Below are 23,074 nucleotides of genomic sequence, written 5' to 3' on the forward strand. Positions count from 1 at the left end.
AGAGTGGTGACTCATACGTGCGATGTCAGGAGAATGTAATGAAAAGTCTCTCCAACTTGACGTCTGTGCAGTTGATGTTTGCAGCTCTGACGTGCTGTGGAGTTCAGGGTACTTGGGCTGCACTGATGCTGCTCTCAGGATTGCTGTTGTTACCTGGCTGCACAGATTTTTGTAAGCTGAAGCATTTCAACTGATTCTGTTTTTTCCATGTCATCTCAGAAGGCTTTTTCTCTCAAGACCACACAGGCGTCAGTGACTCATATTTAATATAGAAAAGAGCCAAGACACGGAGACTAAGGGAAAACTAAGAAAGTCAAAACTAGAAAAGGAGACTGGGACAGCAGAGTTTCTGGCTGGTTCTGTACTATGAACACTGTCACATATAAGGAACATCTGCAATATGTAAATAAATACTATTATTAATGTGTGGCATCAGTAAGCTCAAAGGACAGATGATGACAATATAAGCTTTAAGTATTTATTTTTTATTTACTGTAATAAAACTGTCTCAGTGTCTGTAAACCTGCCACTGGAAACAGCTTAAATAAAACTAAACCAGGTTTGAAGTAATGGCATGGACAAGCATCTCGCCCCAGAGCTCAGGGGATCTCCAGCTGGTACAACCAGCAGTTAAAGTACTGGTATAAATTGCAGTTTGAAGACTCTCCTCCATCACCAGCTGTGAACTGCCACTTCTTCTGTTGCCCATTATATTGGGATGTGCCCTCTTCCTAAATCAGTGTGAGGACACAGCTGGGCTGAATGCCCCTAGTGCTTTACACCAGCTTCCCAACAAGAAATTTGCCCAGGAACACTGTGGCACTTTAATGTTGGTATTAGACATTTGTGGACTGAACAAGGATGTGCAGGAGCATCACTCACCTCTGCGGGCTGTGGGACTTCAGTGTGTCTGTTGGGCTCACCTGGTGACTCTGCCTGTGGTGCTGTGTCCTCCTCTGCCAGCAGATGCACAAGGTCCAGGTTTTGCTGGCCCCAGCCTGTCTTCCCCTGATTGCTGCTCCCCCTTTGCCAGAAATTTTGCACTCCTCAAAGAAGCTGAATTATGTATGTGATTACACTCGCTGTGTTCCAGGCAATATTAATGTGGTTTGAGCTGAAGGGCCTTGTTGACCTGGTGCCTTTGGGTTGGCAGAGGGTGCCTGTGCACAGCATTCAGATGTCCAGCAGTGGAGGGCAGAGAAGGTGCTTTACAGACACACTTTTCCCTCCAAGTCATTCATTCCCAGTGGTGTTCTCCTTCACATCCCCAGCTGTACCTGCCTCCTTGCTCTGCTAATCTCAGTATTCAGAAGGTACTTTTACAAGCAGGATTTTCCTCTCTGTCTTTTTATTTTTGGTTAGTACTTCAGTTTCTAAAGTTATTTGCAAGTCTCCTTGTGCCATGGTTGTCAATTTGAGCATGAGCCTTGAGCAGTGAGCTGAGCTCCGTCCCAGACAAAGCCAGAGTGGCACAGACGGTAGAGAGGCCACGAGAGCCACTCGCTCTTCCAGTTCATTGCCTCAGCAGCAAAAGATCCTTCTATAAATGCCAAGCAAGAAGTATAAATCATCCTGGAACTGCCATGTGCTAAATCAAGAAGTAGAGAAATGAATGAATATTTGTAAACCAAGTGTCAGTGTAAGTCAAACACAGGGGGAACAATGGGCTGTGCTGTGCCTTGTGGCAGAGGGATGCACACAAAGGGGAGCTGTGCAGAGGCAGCATGAACTCTGCAGATAGCGTCAGTAATTTCATGGTTCACAGCAGTAATTTCACATACTGTATGAAGCAAGAAGCATTTGCTGTGCTAGCTTCAGGCTTTCACTGTGTGACTGGGTGGATCTACTTTACCAGCAACAAAAGCCTTGCAGTTTGCAGCAGCTGCTGATCAGAGCCGATCCTGGCTCCCAGGGCATCTCCCACTCGGCCCTGCTGACCTGGAGCGGCCGTGCTTTAATCCACCAGCACAGACATGCCCTGGGCTCAGGGCTGCTGAAACACAGAGGCAGGGAGGCTGCTGTCTGAGAATTGTTTCTACAGCCTTCTGTGTTCCCAAGCACTTGTCCATCACCTCATCCTGTATTTGAAACTCTGGAAAGTTAATGACAAAGCACAACAGGCTGTGTAGGGCTACTTTCAAAGCACGGAGGAAATAGGCTGAGTCCTGCTGGCAGCACCAACCCCTCAGGCAGGTGGAGCTTGGCTCCTGTGCCCTGAGCAGCACTCTCAGTCCTGGAACTGCCCCAATGTCCTCCTTTGTGGCCATGACCTCTCCCAACAGCTTTGTCCTATGCAATCCACAGCCTCATCAAGCAATAGGCAGAGTGAAGGTAACAAAAGGTATTCCAGGAGCTGGAGTGAGAACCTAAACTTTGCTCCTACAAAACCTCCAGTGAACGTGAACTTCACTGCATTTGTAACCAAACATACATTTATCTCAAATTTTGATTTTTCTGAGCAAACTTCTATACAAGTCCTCCTGCCCTAAGCCCTTGTATTGAGTAAAGCCTCTTGTAGCAGGCAGGCACTGAAGTGATGGAGATCTCTAAGTCAGCAGATACATATCTCAAGAGCCTAAGTAGTGTATTGTTTATTCCTTGAGGAGGAAAGCAAGGTGGAGGGCAATCTCAATAAACTTAACAGTGACAAGAAAAAGTTTCCCAGTGCACAGTCTGTTTCTTGTCTTGCTTTTCTTAAGCTGTGATTTGTGTCAGGTGGTATGGCCCATATTGCCCCAGTTTAGCCTTCTCCAGCCTGCAGCAGTGGCTGCAGGCAGCACGTGGGGACTTGCAAGCTGGAGTTGTGTTACTGGATGGGGTCAGATCCCTCCAGGCTGTGGGGTGTTGTGGAACCAGGTATGGGTGGACTGGGGCTTGGGAGGGGAGCCTAAAATGTTTGCTTAACATTTCCCACTATTTTTAGTCTGTCATTTTTAACATTAATTCAAGTTTTGGTGCCTTCTGACCTTCCCCCAGGGCAGAGGGCAGTGCTTGTAGCTCATCCAGGCAGTACCTCCATCATTCCTATCACAAGATGTTGCTGCTGAGTGTGTCCAGGATATATTTGTTTATAACTTGTACATACCAGATTTTGTGTTAGCTCTTCAGTCCTTGGTACATTTGCAAGGTATCTGCCAGGTAACAAATCCGAGCCCTCCATGGTGTGAGGGTGGGAGGGTTTCCTGGGTTGCTCCTGCCTGGCTCTGCCCCGAGCAGGTGCCTCGTTGCTTCTCTCTGTGTCTGGCAGGATGACGTGTGTGTCAGAAGATCCCTCCTCCTGTGGCTGCTGGAAGGAAAGGAGCATTTTTCTCCCCTGAAGTCACCTCTCTCTGCCCATCCAGGATGTCTGCACAGTGGCTGCCATCAACTGGGGCAGGTGCTGTGGCAGCCCTGGCACAGCTGCCCGGGCTGTGGGCAGCTCTGGTGCTTCCCTGCTTACCTGGCTCCTGAGCAGGACATTTTCTTACAGGCAGTAGCAGCTCCGTGTTGCTGTGTCCAGGTGTGGGATCAGTGGCTGCAGGCAGAGTGGGAACACCTCCCATGGCCAGTGGCAGCTGCAGGGTCTCCACAGCCCTGCTGCTCTTGCAGCTTGGCCATTCTTGCTGCACTTTGGTTTCTTGCGCTGAATTAAGGCTTCCCTTCTCCTTTGTTCTTCGTGCCAGTAGGTTTCCATTTCCCTGCCCCTGTGCCTTGGCTAGACCACAAGTGCAGACAACCTTGGTGGGGACTCATGTAGAGATGGTCTCCTTTTGTCCAGAGAAGCAAAGTGGGTTTTGCAGTGGTGCAGTGTGACGTTCCCCACCCTCTTCCCGGCACTGCAGCGTTAGCAGAGCTGCAAAGGCAGAGGGAGTCATCTGTGCCATGTGTTAGTTGTTAATTTTAGCTTTACCATAACTCCTGATGACAGGGCTTGGTTGTTTCCTACTGTAGGCAGCATGTAGCAGTTATCCTGGAGATCTCTCAGCCACGGTGTGGCTGAGAGGCAGCAAAGCTACAGCTCATCCCTGTGCTGTGTCAGGGTGTCCACAGCCACGTCCTGCCCTGCCTCCCACAGCTGCTGCTGGAGCTGAGGGGCCATGTGGGACCACTTCTCTTGCATTTGTGCTAAACCTTTGACTTCAGGTTATGTAAGGATGGCATTAGGCACAGGCTGAATTCCACATGTGTCTGAGGACAAAGCTTGGCCAAGAGGCTCTGTGTTTTCCAGAATACATACTGCATTTAACCTTTCTCTATGCCCTTCTTCCTAATTCTGGGGGCCTGCCGAAGGCTGTATAAAGTGCCAGCCTGTACTAGCATGGTCAAAAGAGCATCCTAGCATTTGATGGACAGGTCCCAAACTGGACAGCTTCTAATGCATAGGCTACCACCACAGGGAACTCTTGGAAGTACAAGCAGACTGAAGAAGCTTTGATGCCTTCATGAGGTTGGTGCTGATACCTTTTCTTGTTATAATGCATTGCATTTGGTCTCAAGTCTGGAGCAAAATCACTGACTGCATCAGAAAATGCCTGTCTGACTTTCCCCTGGTGCTGGCAGTGGTGTTTGGCTGGTGCTTGAGCTGCCCAGGGAGCACCATGTCTCTGATGGCTCTGTTGCCATGCAGTGCTGGAGGCCTGTCTGGCTCCTGTCCAGAGATGATGCTCTGGCTGGTGTTCAGGCTCAGTAGAGTGCAGTGGTTAAAGGTGTGGGGAGCACTGGCCATGTGCTGTAGCTGCCTCCAGCAGGGAGTCCCTGGGAGCTCCTTCTCATATATATTTGGTGGTGGTCTGTGCTCCACAGGGTGTGTGTGATCAGTCTCTCCTGTTGGGTTAAACACTTTGTGAGGATGCAAACACCTCTTCACCACAGCCAAGGAATGCTGGGACTGTGCTTCTCAGCCACCTTTGTGCAAACTGTAGGGATATGCAGCATCTTGTAACATCTTTTTCTAGCTAAAGAGAGACACCAGCTCCATAGAGAGCTGATGAACTGGATGGAAAGAGTTGCTGTGTTAAAGGGCTTGGAGGTACAGCTGAGTACTTAGAACAGAGGTGTTGGGAGGGGCAGGGAATGGTATAAAGGCTGAAGTGGCTGATCTGAAGTCATGTCAAGTGTCAGAAATAAGACATGCTTGCTCTGTAACAGAACATTCTTCATGGGCGGTTTAACAAGCTTTGGAATTAAATCTAGGGGGAAAAAAGTGATGTAGCCCTTGTGTCAGGGCTTTCACAAGCTTGCAGTGTGCAGCCTGGGCTGTGACTGGTGGAAAACCAGACCTGCACAGCCATGGAGTCAGGGCTTTTCCTTGGCACTTATGAGCTCACACTACTCACACTGCAGCTGCAGATATATTTTCCAATATACACTTTTGGAATTTTACATAGGCTTTTTTACCATGCTAATCACCTCTGTGGTCACTCATTCCTGGAGTTAATGACTAGTTTCTTAGAGAAAACAAGTTAACAAACTGACAGCTGCTCCTAACGAATCACTTGCTTGGAGAGGCCAATGCTAATTTAACATCCACAATAAATCCTTCTTTTGCTTCTGATGGTTCAGTGGAGCAATGGTAAAGAAATGAGGTAATAACTTTCATTTATCAAAGCAGTTCTGGCTGTAGTAGATTTGTGCATGAAACCTTATAGACAGAAATGCCAGAGAATTACAGCCTGTGCATTTCTGCTCTTCTTTGAGTAGCATGAAGTGTAAATTGGAAGACATGGGTGTTAGAGGTTCCTCAGCATAACCTCACAGTCACACAGACCATAAACAGCTGCCTCTCCCTGGTTACATGGTTGGCATGAGAAGGTGGGCATGAAGCTGTGCAGGTACTGGGGAGCTCTGGGAGGGTTTTTCTCTGCCCCACCAAGAGCAAACCAAACTCACACCAGGTGTGTACCAGCAGTGAGGGGTGGCTTGTGTGTCCCCTACATTCCCTGTGCAGCCCCTCCTGCCCTGGCTGGGCATCTCGGAGCATGTGATGGCACAGAGGGCAGGTTTGGAGCTCTGCTGGGACTGATTCTGCAGCTGCTGCTCACAGGGCACCTTTGCCAATCACAGTGCCCACAGTAATCAATAACCAGTTAACCATTAACTCATGGCAAATAGCAGATGTTTTCCATAACATTTGGTTATAAGTAAACAAATAGACTTAGCAGCCTTGGATAAGGCAACAAATGTTCTGAAACTGCCATTTCTCCTGTCAGGGCTGAGCTAGCCTAAGGACTGGCATTTCTTAACACATTGCACTAAACTGATGGATCTAGCTGGGAGCTGGTTGTATTACAGGTTTAGCTTGAGATGTTGGTAGCTGTTGATATTAAAGTTATAGTTGTTGCTTCACTAAAATAGTGAAATCAGGTTTAACATTTGAAAGTAATAATTTTTAGATTTAATTTCTTTTTTAAATTGTCATTTAATTTGACAAAATACGGTCTAAAATAGCAACCTTGTGCCAGGATGTTGAGATAGTTGAATGAAAGATTAATCTCCATTGTTGACTTGAAATGAGGGAATTAAAAGTATGAACACCAAGAAACCCGTGATTTCATGAATGGTCTTTGCATTTAAGTGTTGGAATTAGTGCTATATACACTAGACAGTGTCCCATTTAACTTGAGCACACCAGAGAGGTGTTGGTGTTCATGCTGCACTGGACTGGAGCAGGTGTTGTACTGGGTTGGTGTGGGCAGGTGTGGGTGGGGCGGGGCAGGGCAGGGCAGGGAGCCCTCTGGGAGAAGCTGCCAAAGCTCCCCCAGGCCCAGCAGAGCCAGAGCCAGACGGGGCCAGGACGGACCCACCGCTGGCCAAGGGCGAGCCCAGCAGAGATGGGGCAGCTCGTCTGGGGAACATGGAGAGAGGGGGAATCCCTGTGGAATTGCAGAGATGGGGCAGCTCCTCTGGGGAACACGGAGAGAGGGGGAATCCCTGTGGAATTGCAGAGATGGGGCAGCTCCTCTGGGGAACACGGAGAGAGGGGGAATCCCTGTGGAATTGCAGAGATGGGGCAGCTCCTCTGGGGAACATGGAGAGAGGGGGAATCCCTGTGGAATTGCAGAGATGGGGCAGCTCCTCTGGGGAACATGGAGAGAGGGGCAAATCCCTGTGGAATTGCAGAGATGGGGCAGCTCCTCATCCCTGTGGAATTGCAGAGATGGGGCAGCTCCTCTGGGGAACACGGAGAGAGGGGGAATCCCTGTGGAATTGCAGAGATGGGGCAGCTCCTCTGGGGAACATGGAGAGAGGGGGAATCCCTGTGGAATTGCAGAGATGGGGCAGCTCCTCTGGGGAACACGGAGAGAGGGGGAATCCCTGTGGAATTGCAGCTGGAGAGCAGTGGGAATACGGGAGAGGGGCAGCCCTGCAGCCCCCAGGGCAGGGTAGGGCAGGGCAGGGGGTGCCCCAGACACAGCAGCTGAGGGGCCCCTGCAGCCCCAGGGGAGCCCATGGGGAGGCAGCTGGGCCCCTGCAGCACAGGGGGGGCAGGGGGGCTCAGAGACCCTCCTGCAGACCCTGGAGGAAACCCTGGAGCAGGGCATGGATGCCCAAGGGAGGCTGGGATCCCATGGGAAGCCCACGCTGGAGCAGCTCCTGGCAGGACCTGTGGCCCCATGAGAGGAGCCCACGCTGGGGCAGGTTTGGGGGCAGGACTTGGGACCCCACAGGGACCCATTGGAGCAGTTTGTTCCTAAGGACTGACCCCATGGAAGGGACCCACTGGAGCAGTTTGTTCCTGAGGGATTGACCCCATGGAAGGGACCCAGCCTGGAGCAGTTTGTTCCTAAGGACTGATCCCATGGAAGGGACCCACTCTGGAGCAGTTTGTTCCTGAGCGACTGATCCCATGGAAGGGACCCACTCTGGAGCAGTTTGTTCCTGAGGGACTGACCCCATGGAAGGGACCCAGCCTGGAGCAGTTTGTGAGGAACTCCAACCCATGGAAAGGACTCATGCTGGAGAAGTTTGTGTTGTTCTGTCTCCCATGGGAAAGATCCCAGTTCATAATATGGTAATTGTCACCCAAAGAGCTCATGTTTGTATTTTCCATGTGTGTGTATAAAATGTTCACAGCACAGCAGGGGAGAATTCTGGGTGATAAAAGCCCATTTTGTATCTTCTCGAGTTCTTGGGCTCTGGGGTTTATTAGCAGTTTTGTTGGTGCCAATGGTTAATGCCAAGCTTGTGCATGCATTTTTAGAAATGGGGCCTCAAACAGCACATGGGACTCAGCAGATTCTTAGAGTTGTGTGAGGTAAAAAAATCTCAATTTTTATTTTCTCCCGTGGTATTTAAAAAAAGATCACACAGCCTTGTCTTGAGATGTCCTGTCCTGCTGCAGTCCAATAGACACCAGTGGTAACCTTATAAAAACTTACAAATCAGTAGTTCTGAGTACGTGTCAGAAGGACAGGGATTCTCCAGAGTTTCGTTTCTTCTTCACAGGATACAGAACCAAAGTGATCTTTGAATTATCTCCTTGCTCTGGTTTTACTTTAAAGAGGTTGTGCATAGGTAGAAATAAATGCACAGGCAAAAGACCCTTAAAACTGTAACTGTGAGGAAACAGCTGTCAAAAAACCCAAAACCCAAGCCACCCCCAACCCCTCTCTCTGTAGAGCTTACTGAAACCATGACCTGCCCTATGAGCCTGCCATGTGTGGAGCTCAGCACTGGCTCTGCCAGCGCTGTGTTGGTTTTGGTCTCCTGAGGACATCCTGGAGCCATCCCTGGCATGGCCACGAGCAGCGTGGGCAGGGAAGGGGACCTTCTGACCCCACTCAAGCAGAACTCCTGCCCTGAGACCATGAGGAAGAGAGAATTGCTCCTCTGTGCTGGGAGATACCAGGGTGTGTTTGGGAGGTCACAAACTCTGTTCACAGAGTTAAAATTACTGAATGTGACAGAGGTACCTTCCAGTGCTGTGTGGCTTTCCCTGTGCACCAGCACTCCTGATGCTGCATTGCTGGACAGGGGAGAAGAGAAACCTCTGGGGTTTGGACTGAATTGTTGTCTTACTACTGATTGTTGAATGTAATGTGGTGGAGCACTTAGTTGTGAAGGTCCCTCTGAATTATTTCTTGGGCAAGCAGAGTTACTTGCAGAGAGCACGTGGATTTTCTGTCCTTTCTGTTTGCACCTGCCCCCTCTGCACAGCCAACCTTGGTCTCCATGCACTGAAACCCCAGCAGAGACTTCCCGCCCTCCTTTTGGGTTCATTGCCAGGCACTGGTTTTGCCCAAGCCTCCTGCTGCTCTCTGGGTACTTGAATCTGTGAGGAGCTCATTGATTTAGGGCTGGTGGGGCATCATGAGTGTTGTGAATCAACAGCCTGGAGCTGTTTGTAGGATTTTAACTGTGATTCTCTTTCTGCTTTGCAGGTATTTGTATAAAGTGTGGCAAAGGTGTGTATGGAGCCAGCCAGGCTTGCCAGGCCATGGGGAACCTCTACCACACCAACTGCTTCACGTGCTGCTCTTGTGGTAAGTCAGATCTGCCCTGCCGTGTTCTGTGGCTTCCTCTTGTGATACATATTCCTCCAGCAACCACTGTACAAAGGGAGACCTCATCTTGCCTGCTTCCTACAGGCAAAATTCCCACACAAGACTCCAGCTTCCAAAGTTGTTTTTTATTTGCCATCTGTAAGTGTTCAATGGTGTTTTCCTAAGCAGCAGCCCAGAAAAGTAGTGTTTGGGTGTTTTAAGGGCTGCATTTACAAAATGGCTCCAATCTGGCTGTTACAAGCTTTAAATCACTTGTGTTTATGGAACTGTAATGCTCATGTATCGTTTTTATGAAAAAAGGGGTCAGATTTGTGCAGCCAAAATTGTATTTTGGTCACTTTCTATTTGCAAATGCAACTCTAGTCAAGCATTTGTATTTGTCATTTCTGTGTATACCCAGCACTCAAAAATTGTTTTCTTATGCTTGAATGGGACAAGAACTAATAGAACTGCAAGTTAAAATACCTAATGCTATTACAGGATTTTTATTTTTTGTAGGGAAAAACTGGATGGGAAATCACTGTCTCCTCCTTGCTGGTCTCAGGACCTTTTTAGGTTTCCCTTTTAATCTGGAAGTGATGTTTCTGTGTGAGATTGGAAAAGTCAAGGCTTTGCCAGGGACAACAGGACATGGAAAATTCAGGGCAGCACTTTCAGTAGTGTTTGCCTTAAGTTGGGCATTGTGAACTTGAGTGGGAGTCTCCTCAGGGTCTTGTCTGTAACTGCTGAGAGCTCACAAATTCCCACAGCTCAAGGGAAGTGTGAGAGCTCAATTTGCAGGAGTCAGGTAATTTTCCTTTTTTTATACACACATTTACTTAGGTTCCTAAAATATGAAAATATTTGCCTGGATGTGGAAGATCTTGTTGTGGTACATATACAGAGCAAAAGATTCACTCTGAGCAGAACATGCTGAGCAGAAATTGTTTATAAAAAGGATTAATTAAGGATTAGAAAAAGTCAAAGATTATTGGCATAGAACCAAGTAAGTTGATAATCAAAAGACCATTGTAAAGTTCACTTGTGAAAGGAGAAGTGTTGTCTTTTCTCCTGAGACAGAGATAAATACCAACTTAAATAAACCTGCAACCTGAATGTAGAGTTTAGTGACCTTTATAAATGACTCTGGACCATTACCAGATGTGGGGATGAACTCATCTCAAACCTTTAGGGATTGCTCTTGACTTTGCTCAAGTCTGACAGTGAATGAGTAGCTATTTTGTTGGCTCCCAAAGTGCACAGCATCCTGCTCAGCAGAGGATTACAGAATATGATAGTGGATAGTATCTGTGCACTCCCTGCCAACATTACCCTCACCTAATTGCATGGGTGAATTCCAGCTTCCTCTCTGAGGCACAAATGTGGTTCTGAAGGAGTCAGGATGCATGTTTGCTACCACAGGGAGATGTGTGCAGGTCACTCTGTTCCTTAAAAAGTGTGTGAGGGCCAAGAAATGTATTTTAGCAGCAAAATACAACCACAATTTGATTATTTAAAAGCACAACAAGCTTTTCTGACTGTTCTGGCGAGGTGTGTGTGGCCAGTGTGCATCTACCACAGGGCGACTTGAGACATGTCCATGAGTCTCCACCCCACAGTGCCCTGGAACTTGGTGATTCACAGCTTTTGTGAGTCACCACACGCAGGAAACGGGGCTCCAGGTTGGCTTCTGAGCCTCCCTCTGTGCTGCTCCTGGGCTGGAAGGCCCAGCCATCACCCACCAGGAGGTTTCACAGGTGGGAAGGGCTGGGATTTCCTTCTGCCTCTCACACAATGTCATGCAAAGGGGGATGTGTGGGCTATTCTCACGTTGGGCACTGCAGAGGGGACGTGCTGCTGGCCTGGCAGCAGTGCCCAAGTGCAGGTAACACACCTGATCAAAGCTCAAGCTCAGCTACATGTAAGTGTGAGCCAAAGGCAGAGCTTTTCCTCTCCACTCAGCTCTGAAGGAGTATCAAAATAAGCATAACTGGAAAGAGGGTGTTGCATTAACACTTCATTTCTCACCACATTTGGGGCTGTGCAGCCCATGGAGTGATCCAGGGCAGTGCCAGTAGATCCAGATTGGGCACCAAGGCATGCAGGTTCTGTCTGTGGGAACTGCCCCTTGAGTGCAGCAACCAAATGGAAACTTCTGACAGTGCTGCAGTTCATGAACAGGGAGTTAATTTTGTGCCACTGCTGGGACCCAGGGCAGAATCCTGTACTGCAGTTCTGGTGCCCACCTCTCAAGGGACAAAGGTGACTGGAGAAAGGGTCCAGAAGCACCTCCATAGAGGATTAAAGGCTGAGAGACCAGTGTATTTTGGGTACCAGAAATTATAGGCTGGAGCTTGTAAATAATTCAAGCATAAAACAGCATTAGAAAGTGGTCTCATGTACCAGAGACAAACACAAGAGAGATCTTTTCTGGAGGCTGAAATTACACAAATAGGGAATCAGAGGCAGTTTTTCTGCAATGAGGATGATTAACTGCTGGAATGAAATAGCAGGAGAAGTGGCAGATTCTCTTTTCTTCTTTGTTTTCAGATCAAAACCAAATGTCCCTTTGCAGAATGTTTTAAGTTGAGCTGAGCTTTAGGTAAAGGGGTGCTCATTAATGATCTTTGTTAGGCAAGAGGTCACAACACACACCAGTGCTCCTTCTGAGACTTTGACAGGAGAGAAGGAAGATGGTTCTCTCCACCTGAAACGGCTGCTGGGCACCAGTTCCTGTGCTTCCTGACGTGGGGCTGACCCTGGCAGGATGTCAGGGGCCCACCTGAGCCACTCTGTCACTGCCCCCTCAGCTGGACAGGCAGAGAGGATACAGTGAAAGACTCATGAGTGGGGATGGGACAGGGAGAGATCAGGCACCAGATACTGACACAGCAAACCAGGCTTGGCTGCGGGAAGGGAGTTTATTATCAATCAAATCAGAGCAGGATAATGAGAAATAAAAACTAAATCTTAAAACATGTTCTCTCATCCCTCCCTTCTTCCTGGGTTAACTTTACTCTCAGCTTTCTGTGCCTCATCCCTGAGCAGTGAAGGGGAATGGGGGAAGGGGACTGTGCTCAGCTCATCCCATGTTGTCTCTGCTGCTGCTTCCTCCTCAGCGGGAGGATCCTCAGAATCTTCCTCTGCTCCAGAGTGGGTCCCTTCCATGGGATCAGTCCTTAGGAACAAACTGCTCCAGAGTGGGTCCCTTCCATGGGATCAGTCCTTAGGAACAAACTGCTCCAGGCTGGGTCCTTTCCATGGGGTCAATCCCTCAGGAACAAACTGCTCCAGTGGGTCCCTGTGGGGTCCCAAGTCCTGCCCCCAAACCTGCCCCAGCGTGGGCTCCTCTCATGGGGCCACAGGTCCTGCCAGGAGCTGCTCCAGCGTGGGCTTCCCATGGGATCCAGCCTCCCTTGGGCATCCATGCCCTGCTCCAGGGTTTCCTCCAGGGGCTGCAGGAGGGTCTCTGAGCCCCCCTGCCCCCCCTGTGCTGCAGGGGCACAGCTGCCTCCCCATGGGCTCCCCTGGGGCTGCAGGGGCCCCTCAGCTGCTGTGCCTGGGGCACCCCCTGCCCCTGCCCTGCCCTGCCCTGCCCTGGGGGCTGCAGGGCTGCCCCTCTCCTGTATTCCCACTGCTCTCCAGCTGCAATTCCACAGGGATTGCCCCTCTCTCCGTGTTCCCCAGAGGAGCTGCCCCATCTCTGCAATTCCACAGGGATTTCCCCCTCTCTCCCTGTTCCCCAGAGGAGCTGCCCCATCTCTGCAATTCCACAGGGATTCCCCCTCTCTCCCTGTTCCCCAGAGGAGCTGCCCCATCTCTGCAATTCCACAGGGATTCCCCCTCTCTCCATGTTCCCCAGAGGAGCTGCCCCATCTCTGCAATTCCACAGAGATTCCCCCTCTCTCCATGTTCCCCAGAGGAGCTGCCCCATCTCTGCAATTCCACAGGGATTTGCCCCTCTCTCCATGTTCCCCAGAGGAGCTGCCCCATCTCTGCTGGGCTCGCCCTTGGCCAGCGGTGGGTCCGTCCTGGCCCCGTCTGGCTCTGGCTCTGCTGGGCCTGGGGGAGCTTTGGCAGCTTCTCCCAGAGGGGCTCTTGCCCTGCCCCACCCACACCTGCCCACACCAACCCAGTACAACTTACAAATCTGAGAGTAAGAGCATGAGACAGCCTTTCTTTTTTCCCCAAAATAACAATGACCTACAGTTTCCAGTCCTACTTTCCATGTAATGGCTGTAGAAGAAGTTAATAACCAAAGAATAATAATTCTGTACCTGAAGACATCTGATTTAGATAAGGGCCCAATATTTAACCAGCTACAATTAAAGAATAAATAAAATAGTATTTCAGACCCTTGGGAAAAGTTGTGGTTTGGAGACCACTCAGGCTGAAATGTGATAATGAGTGATGGAGCCTCCAAGGCCTCATTTCATCTCTTGGCAAGTGAGTGTTTTCAGCTCAGCAAAGACAAGTGCAGTTGTGCACAGAAGTGGAAATTCTGCCCGAGTCAGAGCCCTTTCTTAGGCACTTCTTGGAGCTGCTCCTCGGTGTCAGTGCCAGGTGCCATCTGTCAGGGTGCCCTGGGTGACAAGGGCATTGTGTGGCAGCACAGCCCACACTGTGCCCTCCTGGGAGCACACAGGGAGATTCCAGCACTGTCCTTTTGCTCTCCCACCATCACATACCACACCAGTGCTGGAGGGTTTGTGCTCCTTGTGATGAGCAGGAAAACCAAAATTATGCCCATGGGCACCTCCGTGAGGTCTCCAGCCTTGCCAGGGTGGAGGTGTGGGGATGGAAGGAGAGATTCCTGGGAGGGATTCCTGCAGGAATGGTGACTGGTTCTTGAGGACACAGAAAAATGAGGAAATACTTCAGATACACAGTAGAAAAACAGGAGACTTCTGTCCCCTTTAGATGTTCTGGAAGAATGCTCAGGTGGTAAATCTCTTCATTGTCTTCCCACATTCTGGTAACTTTGGGGGAAAATTCAGTAATGTTGATTCAGAGTTGTTCAGGATCTCCCCCCAAAAAAGGAAATTTCACCAGCGACATGGGGTGAAAAGAAAAATAGAAAGGGAAAGTAAATGACCTATCAGGCATGTTTTATGTGCCACATTTCTGCCTCTCCAGTGTGTGTAGTGGGTTCTGCACAGCTGAGCATTGTTTCTGTAACTGAGCAAGTGCAGCATCTCAGAACTTTGCTCTGCTGGTTGATTTTTGCCACATCTCTGTGTAAAGCCCTGTTGCCTTCTGCAGAGAGCCATGCCCCTCAAATAGCTCCCTTTCAGAGGTCAGATAATTCTCTTCAGGTAAGGTAAAAGCTAAAGTGATCTGGTTTCCTGGGATCAAGGAGTTGAATGTAGACCTTTATCCACAATCTCCTAGAGAAAACAACTGAAGCTTGTTAGGATGGTTTTTAAATGTAGATTTTCTCTCAGCCCTGACACCAGAAGAACCTCTTTTAGGCCTTGATTCAGCAAAACACTTAGATGTGTTTAAATATGTCGAATTACTCATATGTGAGCATGCTTTGTGAATCTTAAATAACAGATATTAATTCAGGCAACAACATGCACTGTCCCTTCTGTTAAGTGTAAAATCTTAGCTTTGGCAGGAGTTCAGTTGCAGATTTTTTTATGTGGAAGACAAGAGCTGAAAAATGTCTGCCTGAAAAGCTCATCATCTAATTCCTCTTGATAGTATTTCAGAGCAGGACAGGATTTCTTGAAGGAGAATAATTGCTATAGTGCCAGATTGCTTGTGTGATCTAAGTGCAGGTTAACAGTTGCAGGAATTAATGGGCTCTGTTTGATATTCATTAAAGAAGATAACTTATCAGGTGCCTTCCGTTTGCAGATCATAATGCTGTCCACAGCATCTTTTCAGGCTGAAAATGTTAATCCAGTGGCAATGAGTGTGGTGCAGTAAGATAAATCTTAACGGGGAGGAGTATCAGTTTGTTCTCTGTTGCTTACAGGGTACAGGAGAGCGTCAGGGAATGAGCTTTGTAGGGCCCTTCTGAGCCAGCCCCTGCTCTCCAGCTGATGTCCAAGGGGACCTGGGTCATGGTCATGGACAAACCTGCCTTTTCCCCCTGGACCAACCTCCTGTCTGAGGCCTCAGAGCTGCTGGGTGGAGATGTCTGTTAACAGCAGGTTGCTCGTGTCCCAGCTTGTAGGGAGAAGGTCCTTGTGACCCTGGAAATGCTCTTTTGTGTATTTGCTGCCCCAATTGAACCTTTGTTTGCTCTTGGTGGTAGTGATGCACAGAACATCTTAAGGCAGCTGTGTCCCTACAGTGTATATTTATCAGCAGTTGGTTGAATTTTTAAAATACCCAAATTCCCAGTGGAAGATTCATTTTCAATTCATATTTGTTCTGTCCCCACAGTATATTTTTAAGTTTGGCATGAGTTGCTGCATCCAAATTGCACACTGCCAGTACTTGCTTTATAGCCTTAAATTAAATTGTCTGTGAATGTGATTTTCACATAAAATAAAACACAATTCAGTGTCAAATCTATGAGCTCTATGCTGTTAGAATTGGTAATCACAGTGATACAAATGGATGTGTTTGTGTCAGTGGCTTTTAACCCCTCGGTCCCTCATGGCTCACTTTGCAGTGACTGAGCTGGAGGTTCAGTACCTGCTCACCTTCCTCCAGCTGCTTTGTGCAGCTCCTCTGGGCATCAGGGAGCAATGCAGGAGCACTGCAGGGTGAGGAGCCCATGGGCATTGCTGGGAGTGGAGCATTGCCACGCAGTGCCAGCCTGCTGGGTCACCGGTGCCCTTGCACTTTGCCCTGCCATTTTCTAACCACCCACTGTTGGACTGGAGCCGGCTGAAGTTTGGGGATTTTTGGTCTGTAATCCTGCCAGAGCCCTGGGCTCTTACCTGGTGCCCAGGGGCAGCCAGGCTGGGGCAGGGCTGTGCCCAGGGGCAGCCAGGCTGGCTCAGTGCTGTGCCGTGGTGCCCAGGGGCAGCCAGGCTGGGGCAGGGCTGTGCCCAGGGGCAGCCAGGCTGGCTCAGTGCTGTGCCGTGGTGCCCAGGGGCAGCCAGGCTGGGGCAGGGCTGTGCCCAGGGGCAGCCAGGCTGGCTCAGTGCTGTGCCGTGGTGCCCAAGGGCAGCCAGGCTGGCTCAGGGCTGTGCCCAGGGACAGCCAGGCTGGGGCAGGGCTGTGCCCAGGGGCAGCCAGGCTGGGGCAGGGCTGTGCCCAGGGACAGCCAGGCTGGGGCAGGGCTGTGCCCAGGGGCAGCCAGGCTGGGGCAGAGCTGTGCCCAGGGACAGCCAGGCTGGGGCAGAGCTGTGCCCAGGGACAGCCAGGCTGGGGCAGGGCTGTGCCCAGGGGCAGCCAGGCTGGCTCAGGGCTGTGTGTGGGAAGGTTCCTCCCTGACTCTCCTGACTTGCACAACTCCTGTGGTTACTCATCCACGTCTCAGCCCCACGTTGGGGGGGAAGCTGCGGCCACCTGAGTGTTTGGTGGCTTTCAAGCCCTGCCTGGAGCTGGCAGCAGGTCCTGAGGCATGTGGGGCAGATTCCTGGAGGGCTGATTCACGGGAAGAGCCAGGGGCTGCGGGAGGCTGGCTGTGGGAAGGGAGCAGAGCATTGATGTGAGGCTGTGGCTGGTCTGGACGTGTCAAGGAGAGAACTTCCAATCTGCAGGAGGCCAGGGCTGTGCCTGAGTCACCCTCTGCTCTGGGGTGAGCTGCAGCCTGTGCTCAGCCCCACGATTCCCATGTAACACAGGCAGGGAGTTCCAGGCCATTGCAGATGTGTGCACTGCAGCCCCAGCCCACCCCAGTGCCAGGCTGAGCAGAGGGAGGTGCTGGCTGCAGGGACTGGCAGAGGGTGGCAGAGGTAGCAGCTGGCTTCACATGGTCTGGGCTCACCTTGGGCAACACTGAGCCATCATGAGTCTCAGCAAAGGAATGTGATCTTCTGGGAATTAAGTGTCAAACTTGGACACCAGCCCATGGAAGAGCCCAAGTACTTTTGGGTACTGATGAGTCAAAAAGTGTTTCCTTTATCCTGATCCGTGGTTAGTCTGATAATGTGCCAGGCTTTAGGAGAAGAAAAACAATGGGCTGGTGGAAGGGTCATCAGAAATGTTTGAGGTGGGATCACAGAATATTCTGAGTTGGAAGGGACCCACAGGGACCATCAGGTCCAGCTCTTAAGTGAATGGTCCACACAGGGATCAAACCCACAACCTTGGTGTTATTAGCACCATGTTCTATCCAGCTCCTTTATTTAGAATTTAGTTAGTTGGGTTTTGTATTTTAGGAGGCATTGTGTAGTTTCTCTGCCTTGCTGTTTGTTGCCCCAGGTATCTGTGTGCTGGCCTTCAGAGGGACAGTGCTTTGCTGTGTCCCTTCTGCAGCCTGGACTGCTGGGTCAGCTGTTATGTCATGAGATGTCTTCAATTTTGTGACTACTTGAAATTAAGTTAGTTCAGCTCCAGGAGAGAACCCATTCTGTTAGGCATGGCTCATCTGATGGGCCTTCCTTCCATGGGGACATCTCAGATACTTGAAGATGGGTGTGCTCAAAGCTTTTTTGGTTGTGGGGGTGTGTATAGCACAGAGTGTCACTCTGTGTGTCTCTGAGGGCTGCTTGGGCTGTGCTAGAGCTGGAGACTGACACCCAGGGCAGGTTGGTGGGGATGGGCAACTGACCACCAGGGAACCAGGAAACATTTCCACTCCCAATTTCTGCTGATCAGAGGGTATGTGATCAGCAGTTGTCTGGTGGTTTGTGTCTGTCTCCTTGTTTCCTTGAAAGGTTGTAATTACATTCTGCTGTTAATGATTCCAGCGTGAAATGTGTGGCTTTTGATGGTTATTTTAATTGGTGGGGGTTGCCTGGCAACTCATGATGGAAAGTTTTCTCTGTGCTGATGGACTGACCATGGATGTATTCCTGCCATAATATTTGTGTATTCATAGTGTGGAACCAATCACTGACGGCACCTGTGATCCTTTCAGGGGTTGGAAAACACATAAAGCACAAATCCATGCTCTAATTAACAAGGGTTCTGCCTCTGTTTTTAATTTCTATAAAACCCCAGAGAAACTAATCACCTCCTTGCACAGTTTTGTGGGTTTGAAATGTCACCTATTGTCTCATGTAACAGGATTTGCTGAACTTTCCCTCTTTCCTTATCAGTGTTTATTATCTGCAGGTCTCAATTGTCTTATCTGAAACCCACATCTCTTGGGTGTTCAACCTTTCCTTTTTTTCTTCTCTTGCCTTCCCTTTTGCACATTTGAAGTGGTTTTTTGGAACACATCTCAGTTTTTCCAAAAGAATAGTCTCCCTTGGGCTTCTGGTGAGTTCATCTCTCAAAGGGGAAGAAATCCAGATAATCCAGAACAGAGCACAGGCAAGTCACTGACTATCAACAGATGTTTCTGTTTCCCATTTCCAGGTTCTGTAATTTGGAAGTGTTACCTAAAAACAAAGGGAGAAAACAGGTGGAAGGGAAAAGGGACAAAGAGAACAAATGAGAAGAGAAGCACCGGGTTGGCTCTCTGTAACTTTAATGATCCAAGTTTCTGCTGTATGTTGTCCTTACATACTTTCTAAAGTGCCTAACCTGTGCTTTAGTGATGTCCTTCATCTTTACTCATCTGAAAACTAAACCTGCAAACTAAACTCGGAAATGATTTCTCATTTAATGCAGATCATCATCATCACTTCTTCAGGAATAAGCCCATTCTATCTCCACACTTGGCCAGCTCATGAGTGTTGTCTGTCAGCACTGGGTAAATCTGTTCTCCTGCCCTCACCCAGCAGGTCATTTCTTCTCTGGGGCCTGTCTCGTGTTTGTGGCACACACAGACCTGTCCATGCACTCAGAGCTGTTCAGCTCCCCCGTGCTCAGCCTGCCCCACAGCCACGGATCTCCTGGATATTCTCCTGTCATCTGAGGGAATCCCCACCCTTCCTTTGTCCTGCCCCTGGAGTGATCTCAGTCTGGACTGACCCAAAGTGTGCTCTGTGGGCCACCATTACCTGATTGTTTTCCTCCTGTGTTGGAAGGATTGAACTTCAGGTTTTGTCTCTGATGAATCATCTGTGAAGATTTCCATCTCCATGGGTTTTCTTTTTCCTTCTTTCTGCCTGCATTTGTTCTGGCATGTGCCTGCTGTGCCAGAATTCAGACTTGTTGTTTCTGTGTGGGCATCTTTTGTTTTCCATCTCAAACAAGCACATGGATTTCTTTAGTCAAGATCTTACCTGCATGTCAGTACCTTTTCTCCAGAAAATAGTGAGCTTGTCCTCCTGCCTGTGACACTGTTTGCAATCCTACTGTACCCTGGTGATTTGATTTGGTATTCATATCTTAGCTTTTCCTGGCTCCCTGAGTTCCCAGGGTCTAAGGACTCCTCACTGCTGCCAGCTCAGCATCCCCATATCAAGGAGGCAAGATTATACCACTTTGCAGCCATGGAAACCTCACTCTGTCCTTTCTCACCAGCAAAGCTCTTTTCCAAACTTCCAAAGAGTTTTCTGTTCTTATTCCTGTCCCCTTGTTTTGCTGCTGTCTCCAGCCCTGGAGCCTTCCCTGGTGCCAGTGCCAGACCCCACAGCACCCCAGTCCTGCCCAGCAGGGTCAGGGGCTCTCAGCAAAGCACACCCTGGGAAGGGCAAATCTGGGTTTGCTGCTTCTCTTCATCCCTCTGTGCTCTCTGACAGGAGGACTCTCTCCCTGCACCTCATCCATGCCTCCTGTCCAGGCTGGCTTACAAACTCATTCTAAGAGTAATTCCTGTTTACTGCTTATTTTGAGGGAGAAATGTCTGCATGGCCTGAAAATACATTGAAGTTGCACACCAGAAAGCAGCTTGGGTTTTACCTTACAAATTCATGTTACAGATCAAAGGTTTCCACTGCCACTCTTCACCCTAAGGATGCTTTTACTTCTTGTGGGTCTAGAAAAGCTGTTTCCCATAACAATCTTGCCATGTACAAAACAAAATAAAAGTTTGGGAGTTTTTTGCTAAAGTTTGTCTTAACACTTATAAAACACACAGTAGTACCAAACTTCAGCTGCTGCCAAATTCTGTCTTCCAGGTTCCTTCTGGCAGATGGTAGTGGCAAAGGACGGAGAAAAAAACCCTTAGCTGAGAGGACTGAGGGGTTGGTGGCCACCAAGGGGTAGATCTGCCCCTGAGTCAGAGGACAGGGGTTTATTCCACTTGCTCCAGGATTCCTTGTCCCCTGGGGCAGATCCCTCAGCCAGTCTGGCTTGGGCCATGTGGACATAATTCTTCTCCCCTCCCTCACGAGTGATACTGTGCTGCTTTCATTGATATTTGGAAATTATGAGGAGATATGGAAGTCAAAGTACCAGAGAAGTGAGAAGTTCTATAAATCATCAAGCAATTATTGTTATATCCCAAATAGATGCTTTTGCTGGAGAAGCACTTGCAGTGTCTGGCAGCCAAAAGCCATCCAGCTGCTCCAGCATGCTACTGAAACTAATTACTTGTTCAAATAATGTGTATTTACAGTTTGTGGGGGACCATTTTGAGGATTATATATCATTAAATACACAGTCCAATGTAAGATTTTAAAAAGGCTGCTTTCCCAGCACTGCTCCCCAGAGCCCTTGGTGCCTGGGCCACATCAGTAACGTTCCCATTGCTCTGTCCAAGCCCAGCGTTGTGTTTTTAATTTATTTTCAGTATCCAAGGAATGCTGTCTCCAGTATCCAGAGGACTCTGAGTCGGATGTGAGACACAAACGCACCAGAGAGGCTTATCAGGGAATGAGGCTTGGCCTGGAGCCTACACAAACAGCCAGGCATTCCTGCTCCTTGGGATGGGGGGCTCAAACAGCCAGGCGTTCCTGCTCCTTGGGATGGGGGGCTCAAACAGCCAGGCATTCCTGCTCCTTGGGATGGGGGGCTCAAACAGCCAGGCATTCCTGCTCCTTGGGATGGGGGGCTCAAACATTCCTGCTCCTTGGGATGGGGGGCTCAAACAGCCAGGCATTCCTGCTCCTTGGGATGGGGGGCTCAAACAGCCAGGCATTCCTGCTCCTTGGGATGGGGGGTTCAAACAGCCAGGCATTCCTGCTCCTTGGGATGGGGGGCTCAAACAGCCAGGCATTCCTGCTCCTTGGGATGGGGGGCTCAAACAGCCAGGCATTCCTGCTCCTTGGGATGGGGGGCTCAAACAGCCAGGCATTCCTGCTCCTTGGGATGGGGGGCTCAGGAGGATTGGCCTCTCCAGCTGCAGGGGCTGGCCTTGGGCACCAAGGAAAGTGCTGTGGTAACCCCTGCTATTTACATGATCTGACTGTTTTGCCTGCTTATAAACTTACTGTTAGAGAAGGACCAGCTTGGTTCTGGTAAATTGACATCGACAGGTCAGAGTTACTTCCCAGCAGTGGATGTTTTCTCCTATCCTTGGACTTCTCAGGAAATTTTAGCTTGTTTTTAACCCAGGTGACGAAGAGCTCTTGTTCCCACACACTCTGCTCTGTCTCTCCCTTAAAACACAGCACAGGAAGAAAATAAATTTGATCTTGACCAGGAAGCTCTTTTTTCTCCCCCTCTTCCAATAAATATCTCATTTCCTGAAAATCCTGCCTTTGACCAGAACTTCTGTTGGGACTTTTTAGATTTATCATCATTCATGGCCAAATCCAGTTTCAGTTAGTGTTGAAGAATTCTTGACATTGTGGAGAGCAGTGTGAGCTCTTGGCTGGGCAGCAGGAGCTTCACCCTGACATGAATGCTGTGGTTTGCCCCAGGTGAGCCACTTCCCTGTAGTTACATAAAAAGCAGGTAGTTTTGCAAGATGGCTTTGATTATGAACACCACGCCAGAAATTCTCAGGAATTATTTTATGGTTTTACTGTGAAATTCTTAATATTTTACCAGCATGAAACCTGCCTGTGATGCATTGCACTGAACTGACACAAAAATCATCGTGCTTGCAAACTTGATCCCACGGTCTTGAGTCAGGTACAGTAAAGGCTTTCCAAAACCAAACCTGAAGCACCCCCTGCCATGGCAGCCCATCCCTGTCCCTGCTTCTCCGTTTCTGGGACTGTTGGTCCTGTGAGGCAGTTCCAGGCCGGGTGTGTGGTGGGTCACAGGTTGGCAGTGGGCAGATGCTGTGATAGAAGTGCTGTGTTGTCAGTGTGGGGCTGGAAGTGGTGCTGGGTGGGTGGAGGGGGGAAGGTGGGCTGGGGCTGGGGCTGGGACCTGGCAGGGACACGCTGCCCCTGGACAGTGTCCTTGCCCTGCTGATCACCCTCCTGTGGGAGCTCAGCTGCTCTCCTGGCTCAGCATTCCCATTAACGAGAATGACTTTCTCCAAGCAGTGGAGGGGGCAGGAGTGTGGTACCATCAGGTGTAGTTCTGTGTTCCTTGCCTGCCCCAAACACCCCAGCAGGCTCGGGGCATGTGAGGAGGGGTTCATCCAGGAATGGTCCTCTTGCTCCTCTCCTCGTGGAGAATTAGTACTTGAGAACAGGTCTGTGTCCTGTGGTCCTGGGCCAGAGTAACTTCCTACCATCATTCTGGGGTAGCGGGTGCTCCAGGGCCTCAGCATTTCCCCCCCACCATTGCTGTTCTGGGCAGTGAAGGACCCC

The 23,074-nt window shown here is 49.6% G+C and overlaps 1 protein-coding gene across 1 annotated transcript in view; it reads left to right on the forward strand.

Moving 5' to 3' along the window:
• Positions 1–23,074, forward strand: part of WTIP (WT1 interacting protein) — an 89,713-nt gene that overhangs the window by 24,561 nt on the left and 42,078 nt on the right. Inside the window, exon 2 of the mRNA XM_071567327.1 lies at positions 9,360–9,461. Coding sequence (XP_071423428.1) covers positions 9,360–9,461 — 102 coding nt within the window. The remainder of the gene's footprint in view (positions 1–9,359; positions 9,462–23,074) is intronic.

This window comes from Pithys albifrons, chromosome 12 (genome assembly GCF_047495875.1).
Source record: "Pithys albifrons albifrons isolate INPA30051 chromosome 12, PitAlb_v1, whole genome shotgun sequence".
Classification (NCBI taxonomy): Eukaryota; Metazoa; Chordata; class Aves; order Passeriformes; family Thamnophilidae; genus Pithys; species Pithys albifrons.